General features: G+C 36.1%; 1 protein-coding gene across 1 annotated transcript in view; it reads left to right on the top strand.

Moving 5' to 3' along the window:
* The window catches only part of LOC149461208 (uncharacterized), a 329,662-nt gene that overhangs the window by 38,222 nt on the left and 276,319 nt on the right, over positions 1-15,121 (top strand). The window contains exons 9-12 of the mRNA XM_089678641.1: positions 926-1,111; positions 1,952-2,146; positions 12,790-12,975; positions 13,708-13,899. Of these exons, the coding sequence (XP_089534767.1) occupies positions 926-1,111; positions 1,952-2,146; positions 12,790-12,975; positions 13,708-13,899 (759 nt within the window). The remainder of the gene's footprint in view (positions 1-925; positions 1,112-1,951; positions 2,147-12,789; positions 12,976-13,707; positions 13,900-15,121) is intronic.

Genomic DNA, 15,121 nt, shown 5'->3' with positions numbered 1-15,121 from the left:
GAACTAGTGTCCCTATTGGAAGATTTCTCCTCTATTACTGTTCTGGGGCAACTCAAAATGTGGGATCTTCTTTTACTTTCACTTTTGATGATAATGGTAGACATGGCAAATAGAGAGTATGAATCTCTTTAATGGGGACAGGGACTCTAATCCCTCTCCACTTTTACAAAAACTAAAAGACAAGCTTTCCCTTTTCTTATATTTTGACTCACTTTACTGGTAATTCTTCACTTTAATACATAAAGAACGAAAAATGATACACAGTCACCATACATTCCCTATAACTTTTAGGCATCACTGTTCAAACATTAGAGCAAAGGATGTTACATTTTGGCTCAGTGGTCAGCATAGAACGTATTTGACTTCTAATTGTGGAAGTAATATGCTATTCACTGGTTTACTATGCATGATAGCTGTAATCACATTTAATATTTGTTTTATTAAAACAATTGAAGTTAAGGTACCATGAAAGATAAGAAAGGTGTCAAATATTAGTCATCATTGTTATGTGTAATTTACCTGCTAAATGTCAAAATTTTCAGGACCTATGTCAACTGGCACTTGTTTGCATTAGACAGGTTTTGCATCCCCATATACAAGTCTAAGGGAATGCAAATCCGATTGAAGCAGGTCAAATTCAGGTTTGCAGGAACTCAACTGCAGGCCAAATGCACCTGTCAATGAATTCTCAGTGATCTCAGAACCATATCTAACTGATACCAATTACACAGAAGCCCAATGGCAGTCAACACAGACTCTTAAGCTGATTAAAAATAGGTAATATTATTTTATATAATCATTTGAGGTATTGGGGTTCCTAACAATTATTGGTATTTTTAGTACTTTGTTGTTGGGATTCTTTTTTAATTTGTGCCATGTATCGTGTTTGATATTGCATAAATATTTGTGTTCTTTCTTAAAACAGATCATATAAATTTGAAAGGTGATCACATACAGTTGGGTGATGTCAATATAACACTGGGAGATCTGCTTGGTCAATTAAATGGGAAAACAGAAATAAGTACTGATGATCTGGAAAAGTTATTGCAGCTCAAAGAAACTGATATTAAAGGTGGTGTTGGAAAAACATTTAATGTAGAAGGAGGAAAATGTAAGTGGGAGATATGTCTAATTTCAGCAATTAAAAAGCTATGTTAAGTAAGACTTTAAAAAGAGAAAAAATGCCATTCTTTTACATTATGAATTATATGGGCAGACAGAATATATCACATCTAGTGACCTTGACCTAGGGAAAAGATGGAATCATTGTCAGTTTTTTCATTGCAAATGTTTCCCTTACTTCCTGTCTGGAAGAATTTTGGGACAGAAAGCAAGGGAAAATTTCTATAACAGCATCCTGGAAAGAAGTAAAATCTCAAGAGGGGATTTACCCCTTCCTTTTTTTTCTTTGACATAGTGGACTAAACAATCATATTATATAAAAATCAATTGCATACCATGTAAAAGGCATTTGGCTATCAGCAGAGTTCTACCAGTTTGAGAACTGCTTTTGTACAGTCACACAGGTTTTTCCCTGACTCGGTGGCCTGATGTGGCTAGCCAATTTAAGAGATCACATCAAGCTCAAAGGGTTACAAAATGTGATTATATGGTGTCAGATGTTTCAGATGGGGAAGGTTTGATTAGACATCAGACTGGGAAATTAGAGTTTGGCAATGATGAAGATACCAGAGTAGTTGAAATCATGAGAAAAAGAGGGATTTGTGAAATTATATGTAGAAAAGTGAGATGGAAAACATAAATGGTAGCTTTTTTATAAGTTAATATGTAAAATTTCCATTGTAAAGCTAAAAATAAGGTAGTGAGATGTTTTTATTGCTATATATTATAGATCAATTGCACAGAGAAGCTAAAAGAAAAAAAATAAAGCTATTGTACTTTTTGTAAAGGGCAGTGAACAATTAAATCATTTGTTAATTCCCTAACACAGATCAAATTGGCCTGGAAGGTGGTAAATTACAACTAGGTGATACCAACCTACATTTGGGAGGTTTATCTCATAAACACAATGGGAAACTAAACTTTGGTAATAGTGGGGAGACAAGGACATTTGAAATCAAAGGACATCATGAACTGAAGGGAGGATTTGGAAAATCACCTGAGGAAGATGAGGAAGGAGAAAAGTGTAAGTTAATAATATAGTTTTTATATATGTGCAGTTATAGTTCTTCTAATTTAAAGTAACTTAAATAAGGTGGTGGAATATAATTACAGTAAGTGCGCATGCACAATACATATTGCATAGGGGGGAGGAGGGGGGGGGAGGGGGGGGGAGGGAGGAGGGGGAGGGGGGAGGGGATTGAGAGGAAAGGGATTGAGGGGTGCATTGAGAGAGGGGGGGAGGGAAAAGGGGAGGGGAGTATTGAGGGAGGGGGGGAGGGATAGGGGGAGGGAAAAGGGTAGTAGGATAAAAACGCTCTATAGGAACAAGAAAGAGGAAGGGAAGGAGGAAGAGAGAGAAGGTAGGAAAAGAGTACGATGGAAGAAATCCAATATATAACCTACAATGTAAGAGGGTTAAGCTGTCCAGGAAAGAGATTCAGGTTATTTAAAGAACTTCAACATAGAAAAGCCTCAGTGGTATTCTTGCAGGAAACACACCTGGAGATAGAGTCGAAGGTTAGACTGAGGACTAGATATTTTCCAACATGGTTCTATGCGGATTCACCAACTAAAAGAGCAAAAGGAGTTGCTATAGGCTTCGCAAAGAATATAAGGTTTGAGGTGGAGGAGAGATTGACGGATCTGGAGGGAAGGTATCTATTTTTGAGAGGAAAATTACTGGGAATTGAGTGTACAATAGCAAACATATACAGTCCAAATAAGAGGCCGGAGAGGTTTATGAGAGAAGTGTTGAAGAGATTGATGGATTTTAAAAGTGGGTATATGATAGTAGCGGGAGACTTTAACATCTGTATGGATCCGCGGATAGACACCACTTCCTCTGTGAGGAGGGAGGAAAGCAAATCCTTGAGAATGTTAAAGAAATTAATGCATGAATGTCAGTTGGTGGACATCTGGAGAATTAGGAATATGAAGGAGAGAGATTATACTTTCTTTTCGCACGTTCATGAGTCTTATTCTAGACTAGATTATATATTAGTAGAACATCGAATGATAGAGTTGGTGGCAGAAGTAAAAATTGAAGGAAGTACCCTGTCGGATCATGCCCCAGTTGCAATGAAGTTAAGATGGGGTAGGGAAGGGAAAGAAGGTTATGTATGGCGGTTGAATGAGGCACTTCTCATGGAGGAAGAAATTGGTCAAAGAATTGAGAAGGAAATCGAATGGTTTTTTGAAGAGAATGAAACAGAGGATGTGTCGGTTGCAACGGTGTGGGAAGCACATAAAGTTTACATCAGAGGTCTACTTATCGCAATGGGGGCAAAAAGGAAAAAAGAAAGGAGAGAAAAGATATATAGATTACTAAATGAAATATATGATCTTGAACAGGTGCATAAAAGGGAAAGATCTAAGGAGATAATGCAGATGTTAATAAAGAAGAAAGAAGAATTAGAGAATGTAATGGAGGAGGAAAAAAGAAGAGTCTTTAATAAAATAACAAGTGAAAGGTACAGATGGGGAGACAGGCCGGGAAAGTATTTAATGAGAACTTTAAGAAAGAAGAAAAATAGAAATTATATCGAGAAAATAAGAATTCCCAAGGGGGAATTTGTACACTCAACCAAGGATATTGCTAGAATATTTAAAGAGTATTATAATGAGCTGTATAATATCATACCTCAGGATATGCTTAGGAAAACGGAAACAGTAAATAGAGGGAAAAGAAAGACATACCTAGAGGAGGCAGGCCTACCGAAATTAAGAGAAACACAACGGAACTCTCTAGAGGCAGAAATAACTTTAGAGGAAATAAAAATAGCATTAGAAAGTATGGCGGGAGGGAAAAGCCCGGGTCCGGATGGATATACGGCCAAATACTATAAAAAATATAAAGAGCTTTTAATCCCCAAAATGAAGATTTAGATAAACGCCTTGGGGAACGGGATGGAGATAAGGGGAGAGTCTTTACAGGCGAATATAGTATTGATACAGAAGGAAGATAAAGATCCCTCACAATGTGCGAGTTATCGTCCAATAGCGCTGCTGAATGTAGACACTAAAATATATGCAAAGGTTCTGGCAAATAGACTGAAAGAGCTGATGCCGGAGTGGATACATGGAGATCAGGTGGGGTTTGTCTCAGGAAGAGAGGGCAGAGATAATGCTTTGAGATCATTGTTGCTTATACAGGAGGGCAAAAAAGGGAAAACCCCAATGATACTGATGTCGATAGACGCTGAGAAGGCATTCGACAGGGTGAGTTGGGGTTTTATGATGGATACTCTGGAAGCATTAGGAATGGGAGATAGAATGAGAGGGTGGATTAGTGAGTTGTACAGAGGGCCTACCGCTACCATAATGGTAAATGGAGGAAGATCAGAGTACTTTAAGATGTCAAATGGTACAAGACAGGGATGCCCATTGTCTCCATTGCTATATGTGTTATCACTGGAGCCCTTACTGTCCATGATTAGGAGGAATATAGACATAAAAGGAATAAAGATAGGTGATAGAGAACACAAGGTAGTGGCTTATGCGGATGACTTGATGTTTTATGTAGGAAACCCTAGAACATCACTTCCAAATCTAATGAAAGCATTGAGGGAGTACGGAGACCTGTCAAACCTAAAAATTAACCCGACAAAGACCGAAATCTTAAACATAAATCTCAAAAATAGTGAAAAAGAAAAACTAAAAGAGGAATTCCCTTTCCTTTGGAGAGATAAAGAATTTAAATATCTAGGAATAAAACTATCAGCCTCAAATAAGAACCTTTATAAAGCCAATTATATAACGCTATTAAATGAAATCAAGGAGGAGTTGAGAAGAGTGGGAAATGGAAATCCATCGTGGATAGGTCGCATAAACTTGATAAAGATGGTAATAGTCCCCAAAGTACTATATAAATTTCAAATGATCCCAATCAAACTCCCAGAGGCATATTTTAAAGAACTGAGGAAAATGATAATAAAATGCATATGGAGGAATAAAAAGCCTAGAATAGGTTATGAAACGCTGACTAGAAGCAAAGAAAGAGGAGGATTGGGGGTATCAGACTTTAAGAGATATTACAAAGCGGGGATTATTGCAAGAATCTTCGACTGGATTCATAATCCGGAGAAAACTTGGGTTAAAATTGAAAAAGCACTGAGTGGAAAAAGTTTGAGTAATAGTATCTGGGTCCCTGCACAATATAGAGAATTAGAGGAGAGCACAAGCACGTACACTCTTAATGTTTTAAAAGAATGGGTTTTATTACACAGACAAAAGGGGTGGGTTTTTAATTCACAACTAATGCCACTTAGGAACACAAAATATTTCATCCCGGGAAAAGATAGTATAGCAGGGAAATGGATAATAAAACAGGAGGCGCAATTGAGAGATATAATGGTAGGAGAGGAAATGGGGTCATATAAGGATATGGAGGAAACAAAGGGTGAAGTCTTTAATAAGATGGATAGACTAAGATATTACCAACTGAAGAATTTCCTTGAAAGCCTTCCAAAACCAATAAGAACTAGAAAAGACTGGAATCCATTTGAGAGAATCTTTGAGTCACGGGGAAATGGTAGACACGGTATGGCAAAAATACACAAGATATTAATGGAACTTGATATAGACACAAAATTAATGCACATAGAGAAATGGGAAAGAGATATGGGAAGAAAAATAGAGGAGGAGGAGAAGAAGAAGATGTTCACATTAATTCACGAAAATATTAGTATGAGAGAAGTGGAAATAAACTATAAGTGTTTGAATAGATGGCATATTACCCCCTACCTGGAGCACAAGATGAATACAGAAATCTCACAGATGTGTTGGAGAGGTTGTGGAGAGGTGGGCACGTGGTATCATGTGTGGTGGGAGTGTTCAGAAATACAGGTGTTTTGGCGGAGGATAGTTTATTTGATAGGGAAAATCACAAAAATCAATATAGGATTAGATCCAGAAGTATGTCTCCTCCATATCTCAGAACTCTCAGTGAAAACATATAAGAGTTCTGGGATATGGCATTACTTGACCGCAGCAAAGAGTCTGATACCCAGGTTTTGGAAGAAAAGAGAGGTGCCAACTGAGGAGGATTGGATGGCTAGAGTAAATCAGATCTCTGGGACAGAAAGATTGTATTACACGCACGAGGACAAGCTGGAGTTATATAATAAAAAATGGAAAGGCTGGGAAGAATACAGAGAAAAGGTGAAATATATGAAGAGATAATATTCTTGGAAGCTGGCTTAGAATTGAGATTTAGAAACAACAGAATAATATGGAGTTAATGAGAGTAAAAAGAATGTTGAGCGTGGGAGGGGTTGGAGGAGATGGGGGGGGGGTTGAGGGGGGGGGCAAGAAAAGAAAGTCATATACAGGGATAATTTATGTAAGAAGAGAAAACATTTGGGATAATTATTTTAATAGAAATGTGGAAATGTTTTGTATATGAATTGGAAAAATTTAATAAATATTTATAAAAAAAAAACAAAAAAAAAAAAACAATACATATTGCATGCTCTGGGAACAATCAACTAACAGGATGAAAAACATAAAAATAAATCCAATTTAATGTTTCAAACCTTTTTACATACTAATGGAGAATTCCAACCTAAACCTAGGAGGGCTTTCTGGTCAACAAAATGGCAACATAAACAAACTGAGCTACAAACAACATAAAAAAAAAATCCAAAAAAGGTAAAAAGTACTCACCTAGACCTCAGCTTGTATGCTTCTGGGAGGTATGGATAATATCATTGCTCTTCTTCACTGCTTCATGGACACTTCTGTATCCCTAGTTGTCACAGATCTTTCTACCCAAATCCCCCTTCCCAGTACAACCCCTCCCCCAAATACAAATCCCCACCCTTTTTAATAAAAATCCACTCTTCCCAACTGTCCAGTTTTGGTGGGACCTTCCTGAGATATGAACAAAATCTTTTGCATCCGGCCTAAGATCCTGTTCACACCAGAACGCAGTGAGGGAAACCTGCGTTCTGTGTGCATTTCCTGCACCTCATTCAAAATGCACTGCAGTTGTGATCTACAGTGGATGTCAACTTAATGACTCCCCAAATGTATAATGCAAATGCAGAGTGTTTGCGTGCACCAGATAGTATGATAAGAAGTACTATGTGATCGGTTTTCTGTGCGTTTTGTAAACTAGCGCATGTACAACTCTTGGCACCAATTAAGCCAATTCAAATGAATGGGCTGAAATCACATTACACCTGGAAGGCATGTGAATCCCATAGTAACGCACAGCATGTTCCTGTGGGGTTCATACTGTGAACCTGCCCTGGAGCCCAGTGCAGAAAAAAGTTAAGTCACTTGGCTCCATTAACTAAATTGTAGATATTTTTATGTTGGTATGTAATATTTACATTGATAAGTTTAAAAATAAGGTAGTGAGATATTTTTATTGCCATAGATTTTTTTTATTTTTTCAAAGGGCACTGATTATGCACAATTGAATCATTTATTAGTTTCAGAATAGTGATTACAATTATTCAGTCACAATTACTTTGGTTTTGTTTGAAAGTCTGTAGTTTTGCCAGTTTATATTTATTGGGCAGTTTGAATAACTTTTTTCTTTTTAAATATATGATTCTCCTCACGCCCGCCCGCCCGCCCACAAGGTACTGCTGACGGGCGACCACAATAGGCAAAGCAAAGTACGCCACCCCACCTCACGCCAGCACCCACTGTAATTGTGCACAGCGGGTGTCTGTCAGCAAGTCAATGATTCATAGACCTACTGATAGACTGCGTACAATCACAGCACAAAGCTCTGTGTTGGTAAGCAACACAGAGTTCTGTACAGAGGGAGTGATCTGTAAGGTTCTCATTGCTGCAAAGCTTAGAGATCATTTAGTAAAAGCAGCACACTTTACACCTATTACACATAGTTAGGCACACTTTAACCCCTTGAACGCCCAAGATGTTAAGCACTTCCCAACCAGTGCCATTAGTACAATGTATAGTATTATCACTTGATCACTGTATTAATGTAATTGGTGATGTCAGTGACAGTTAGTGAGTTGCCCCTAGGCTTCAGTTAGTGTCAAATTGCCCACCGCACTGTTGCAGTCTCATTATAAGTTGCTCATCTCCGCCATTAGTAGTAATAAAAAAATCCAGTATATACACCAGTTTGCAGGCACTATAACTTTTATGCAAACCAATCAATAAACAACTATTGCGATTTTTTTAGCCATGTAGCAGAATACATTTTGGCCAAAATTTATGAAGAAGATAGATATATTTTATAACATATTGAAAGAGGATCACAGAAATGTACATAGCGTAATACTGTTAATTTATTAAAATCATATAAAATTAAGTTACACTCACAATAATATTGGTAAAAAAGGCATGTAATGCCGAACTGGAAATGCTGTGTATTTCACCGGCCAGATGTGACGTCACCAGAAAGCCCTTCCTAATGCGATTTGCCACAGAGCATCTTCAGAATGTTTTTTTACCAATATCATTATGAGTACAGCCTGATTTTATATAATTGTAATAAAATAACAGTATTACGCTATGTACATTACTGTGACCTTCTTTGCATATGACTATCTGTGAATCCTGCTGTGGATTGGAAGTACGATGAAGAGAAGAACCCACATTTAAAGTTGTTCACACAAGTGTATTTTGACTCTTAGTATTTAAGGGTCAGCACCAGTTGGTGCGAAGGGAACAAAGGAGGGGAGCACAGCATGATCCCTGCAGCATTATTAGCCATTACACTGTTGCATTTTTTTATGGATTCCACTTGTTTCACTTTTTTCATTCATATCACAAAAAATAAAAAACCCAGTGGTGGTAAAATACCACCAAAAGAAATCTGTATTTGTGTCATAAAACTTATAAATGTTTTGCTTGGGTACAACGCTGCATGAACATGCAATTACCAGTTAAATTGCACAGTGCGATATAGCAAAAAATGGTCTGGTCATGAAGGGGGTTAAACTTTCTGGGGTTGAAGTGGTTATAGAATAGATTAGATGTGTTTTTTAGTGAATGCAATGTACAAGGATATCAAAAATGGTGATGAGATAAACACAAACGTAAGCAACATATACACAGGCACACTCAGGTTGAAATGGATGGACTAGTGTCTTTATTCAACCTTACTAACAATGTAAACATGTAACTATGTAAAATGAGAAAATAGAGACAGGATGTTGATATATTAAAGTCAACTACACTGTTCATTTTGCAAGGAAAGCTGCACTTTGTAAGGGCATTTTCCCCTGAGCGTAGTAAATGAAGCTCTGCTGACTTTCACTATCCAATCATGTGCAAGCAAAACTTTTTTTTTGTTAATTTTCCTTGCACTTGATTAAGTATTCTTTGCAAAGAGAAATTCATCCCATTCACTAAGCTCTGGGGAACCTTCCACTGTGAAGTGCAACTCCCCTTGAACAGTCAATTTGCTTTTAGTAAATGAACCCTAAGGACCCTGCAAATTAGTGGAAAGCATGAAATTAAAGGAGGAATAGGGCAACCAGCTAAGGAAAAAAAGGAAGGTGAAAGATGAAAGTCCTAAAAGGATTTGTGTTTTCACTACAAGGTCATGGAATATTAGTATGACAAAAAATGCTAAGATCTTTTAAAACACTGAAAAGGATGACTTAATCTTTTATCTGTTTTGTAAATCAGAATTATATGGGTTTTCTGGAGTTATCTGTTCCTTTTTATACATATCATAATGATTTGAATGGTGGTAAAATACAAGTGGGTGGAGCCAATGGAAATTCAGGGGTCTGTTTGGTCAAAGTGGGAAAATGGAGATCAAAAACAATGGGGAAACAAGAACCTTTGAAATCAATGGAAATCATGAAATTAAGAGTGGATTTGGGAAATCATCTGCAGAAGAGAAGGGTGAAAGCAAATGTAAGTTCTGTATAATGGAATCTCGCCCTATGATCATTAACATACAGTATGCGACACTTTGGATGATGTTGGGATTTTTTTTATTAATAATAGGTTCTTAGCTGCAGTTTTGTTTAAAATATAATCTTCTGCCCTAAAACAGAACTGATTGATTTGAGCAAAATACAACTGGGTGATGCCAATGTAAAGTTGGGGGACATGCTTGATAAGCTGACTGGCAAAACACAGTAAGGTAGTGGTGACCTGACAAAGACATTTGAAATAAAAGGTGGAATGTTTTATAACATTTCAGGTTAACTTGTAAACATCAATATACAGTAATTTTAGTGTTGAGTTAAGGGTTGTATTTCAAGACTGGTATATAGAATGAAAACCAATAATTTCTTGTCATTTATCTAAAAAAGTATTTTTTTATATTTAATGTAAATCATGGCATTCAGTTCTTAAAGTAGAAAATGTGGTTTAAAGCTAAATGAAGTATACCTATTGAATATTATCATGTATATTTCGTTGAAATGAAAGAGCTTTCCCTTGTTATGGGTGGGGGTTTGAAAAAGGGAACTCTCCCTTTTCCACCATCTTTGTCTTGTGGATCATAGGCAAGGTGATGTCACACGCCTCTTGGCTGGATCCTGGGGAATATAGAAGAGCTGAAATCTCATAAGAAGACACTCCTGTTTTGGACTGAAGTGTCTACTTGAGAGTCACTGCAGTCATTCCCCAGGAATCTTCCCAAGATATTAATATCATGCCCACTAATGTGGACATGGGTAGGACATGGATAAAGGTAAAGTATAAATCTAACTTTTACATTTTTAGTGGTTATTAACGCTGTACACTGATCATATTGTTTGGACTAGTGAAAAAATACAGTGAGGATATGCTAGTATATTTTTGGAGGATTTGCTTGTTTTGTAAGTAGGCAAAAAGGATCATGTAATAGTAGTCTGAAAAAAATATACAGCAGATAAATAAATAGAAGGCGATCCTGAAATTACATCCAATAGCAATAACAAAGGTAGAAAGTAAATGTTTAGGAACATTGTAAGTTAAAGAGACACTAAAATACATTTGAAATACATTTTTTTTCATTTTTTTCATGTTGTTAACCTGAAGCTTTATTTGGTTTATTATTATATATACAAAACAATCTTTGTTTTACAAAGATTGTACCCATGGAACTGGAATCTTAAAACATTTTAGGTTTTCTAGAATAGAGATTGAAGCTGTTTCCTTTTAGGCTATTTGGGGTTAATTTATTTAAGGCTGTTTACTTAGCAAATTTAACTTTGCAAGGAAAGTTTCTCTTAGTTTAGTGAATGAGGTGACTTCCATCATCAAATGATGAAATGATGCACAAGCAAAAGTACAGTTTTTTTCCTTGCACACAATTGGGTATACTTTGCAATGTGAACTTTTACCTCATTCACTAAGCTGAAAGAAAATGATTTTGCAAATTGCAAATTGACTTGGAAAATGAACAGCCTTTTTGGCTTAAGGGAGGGGGAAGTCACTTTCTTGGATTTCTAATCTACAGTATGTATATAAGTTTCAGCTTGAACTAATGAACTCAACTGTTTGTCTTCTTCTTTGAATCCAAAGAGATCCTAAAAAACATGGAGAGTCTAAAGTAAAGTAGAACAAAAGGCAAAACTCTTTTTTTTTCATTTTAGATAAAGTAAGGGAGGGTAATGGTAATGATCATTGTTAGGTTTTTTTTAACTGCCTGTGTCCCATTGGGAAGATTTCTCTTTACTCCCTGTCCCATAGTCAAACAGGAAGTGAGAGGAAATGCCTCAAAAATGAGGGAATTCCTGATTGTCACCCGCACTAGTGTCCTTAGTCGGATATTTTTTCCTCTAGTACTGTTCTGGGGCAACTCAAAATGTGGGATCTTCTTTTACTTTCACTTTTGATGATATTGGTAAACATGACAAAAAGAGAGCTTGAATCTCCTTAATAGGGACAGGAAAAAAACAGATAGGGATATTAATCCCTCTCCACAGCCTTTAGTTATAGTTTAAAACATTTAGTTGTTTAGTCCTCACCAATATACTTAAAGAAAATAAATTATACAAAGTCACTATACATTCCCTGTTCCTTTTAAACATCACTGTTCAAACATTAGAGCAAAGGAGGCTACATTTTGGCTTTGTGGCCAGTTTAGAAAGTATTTGACTTCTAAATTGTGGAAGTAATATATTATTCACTAGTTTACAATGCATAATAGTTGCAATCACATGTATAATTTATTTTCTTAAAACAACTTAAATTACAGTACCATGGAAGAAAAGAAAGGTGACAAACATTAGTTATCACTGTTATACATAGTTTACCTGCTAAATGTCAACATTTGTCAAAGGGATTTTGTTTGCATTAGGCAGGTTTTGCCTCTTCATATACAAGTCTATGGGAATGCAAAACCGCTTGCAGCAGGTCAAATGCAGGCTTGAAGGAACTAAACTGTAGGTTAAATCCACTTGTCAATGAATTCTCAGTGATACCATTGACACAGAAGTCCAATGATGGTCTACAAAGACCCTTAAGCTGATAAAAAATAGGTAATACTGTCTTATGTAATTCAAGGTCTTTGGGTTGCTCTGTTATATGTAGTTTACCTGCTAAATGTCAACAGCTTTAGGACTTGTTTCAAGTGTTTTTTGTTTGCATTAGACAGGTTTTGCATAATCATTTGAGGTCTTGGTGTTCTTAACAATTGTTGGTATTTGTATTACTTTGTTGAGTTAATTGTTTTGTCTGTGCTAAGTGTCATATTTGATATTGCATAAATATTTGTGTTCTTCCTTAAAACAGATGGTGTAGATTTGAAAGGTGATTACATACAGTTGGGTGATGTCAATATAACACTGGGAGATTTGCTTGGTCAACTAAATGGGAAAACAGAAATAAGTGCTGATGATTTGGCAAAGTTATTGCAGCTCAATGAAACTGAAATTAATGGTGGATTTGGAAAAAGATTTAATGTAAAAGGAGGAAAATGTAAGTGGTAGATATGTCTAATTTTAGCAATTAAAAGGAAGAAAAGTAAAATGGAAAACATAAATTGTAGCTATTTTATGTTAATATGTAATATTTACATTGTAAAGCTAAAAATAAGATAGTGGGGTGTTTTTATTGCTATAGATTATTGATCAATTGCATGGTGGAGCTAAAAGGAAAAATAAAGCTATTGTATTTTTTACAAAGGGCAATTGGAGGCGAAACAAGATGTTGATTGGCAACTAGGCTGTACATTTTGCAAGCAAAGTTACACTTTGTAAGAACATTTTCCCCTGAGCTTAGTAAAGTAATCTCTGTTGACTTTCATTATCAAAACATGTGCAGGCAAAATTGTTTTTTTTCCTTATGCATAATTAAGTATTCTTTGCAAAGAGAAATGCACCCCATTCACTAAGGTCTGGGGAAAATTTCCTTGTGAAGTGCAACTTTCCTTGAACAGTGTATTTGTTTTTAATAAAGTAACCCTAATGACTCTGCAGATTAATAAAAAACATGAAATTAAGGGAGGAATAGGGCAGTTAGAGGTAAGGCAGACTGACATGAGAGTTCTAAAAGGAATGGTGTTTTCAGTTCAAGGTGGTAGAATGTTAGTTTGGAAAAGAACAAGCTAAGATCTTATAAAACACTGTAAAGGATTATGTAACCTTTTATCTGTTTTGTAAATCAGTATTATATTGGTTTTCTGGAGTTATTTGTTCTTTTCTTATACAGATCGTATTGATTTGAATGGTGGTAAAATACAAGTGGGTGGTGCCAATGGACATTTAGGGGGTCTGGCTGGTCACAGTGGGAAAATGGAGATCAAACACAATGGGGAAACAAGGACTTTTGAAATCACTGGAAATCATGAAATTGAGGGTGGATTTGGGAAATCATCTGCAGAAGAGGAGGATGAAAGCAACCGTAAGTTCTATATTATTGAAGCTCACCCTATGATCCTTCAATTACAGTATGTGATACTTTGGATGGTGTTGGGCTTTTTTTCTAATAATAGGTACTTAGCTGCAGTTTTGTTTAATATATAATCTTCCATCTTGAAACAGAACTGATTGTTTTAAAAGGCAGCAAAATACAACTGGGTGATGCTAATGTAAAGCTGGGGGACTTGCTTGGTAAGCTAACTTGCAAAACACAATAAGGTAGTGCTGATTTGACAAAAAAATCTGAAATAAAGGGTGGTCTTGGAATAGCCTCTAAGGAAGATGAAGAAGGAAGAAAATATAAATTTTGGAACAATTCAGATTAACTTGTAAGCATCAATATTTAGTAATTATAGCTGGGTTAAGGGTTGTGATACAATATTTTTTATTTTGAATGAAAACCAACAATATCTTGCCATTTATTTTAAAGACAAAGACATTTTATTATGTTATGTATAATTAAAATCATTCCTATCAATTCTGAAAGTAGAAATGTGGTTTAAAGCTGTATGGAGTGTACCTAATGAATATCATAATTTATATAATGTTGAAATGAAAGAGCTTCCTTTTGTTATGGGTAGAGGTTGGAAAGAAGAAGACATTTTTCGTATTATTGGTGAAGGGTGGCAAATGGGCAATTTTTTTTTCTTATGAGTGAAAGTGGGAAAAAGGGAGACTATTTCCTTGTTATGGGTCTTGCAGTAAAATACTGTCTGGGTCATATTCCTCTTTATAAATAACTAGCTGATAGAAGGGCTGAAATGTACCTGTAAAGTAAAAAGTCCTTCTTTCCTTACCCCTGTCTTCTTCTTGTGGCTTCTAGGCAAAGGTGATGTCACATGCTTTCTAGCTAGATCCTGGGGAATACAGAGCAGCTGAAATCCCATAAGATGACCCTCTTGTTTTGGACTGGAGTGTCTACTTGTGAGACACTGCAGTCATCCCCGGGAGTCTTCCTAGAAAGACATTGATATCATGCACCACGATGTAGAAGACATGGGTAAAGGTAAATATCTAACTTTTTTTTTTGGCCATTAACTTTGTATACAGATCATACTGATTGAAATGGTAACAAAATACAGCAGGGGTATGCTAAAATATCTTCAAAGCATTTGTTTGTTATTTAAGTAGTCAAAAAGGATCATGTAATAGCTGTCTGAAAAAAATACAAGAGCAGATAAATAAATAGAAGGTAATCCTGGAAT

This window comes from Staurois parvus, unplaced genomic scaffold (genome assembly GCF_062004578.1).
Source record: "Staurois parvus isolate SC_StPar_1 unplaced genomic scaffold, SC_StPar_1.0 ptg000207l, whole genome shotgun sequence".
Taxonomy (NCBI): domain Eukaryota; kingdom Metazoa; phylum Chordata; class Amphibia; order Anura; family Ranidae; genus Staurois; species Staurois parvus.
The sequence above is the reverse complement of the archived record's forward strand: the minus strand, read 5'-3'. Positions and strand labels throughout refer to the sequence as shown.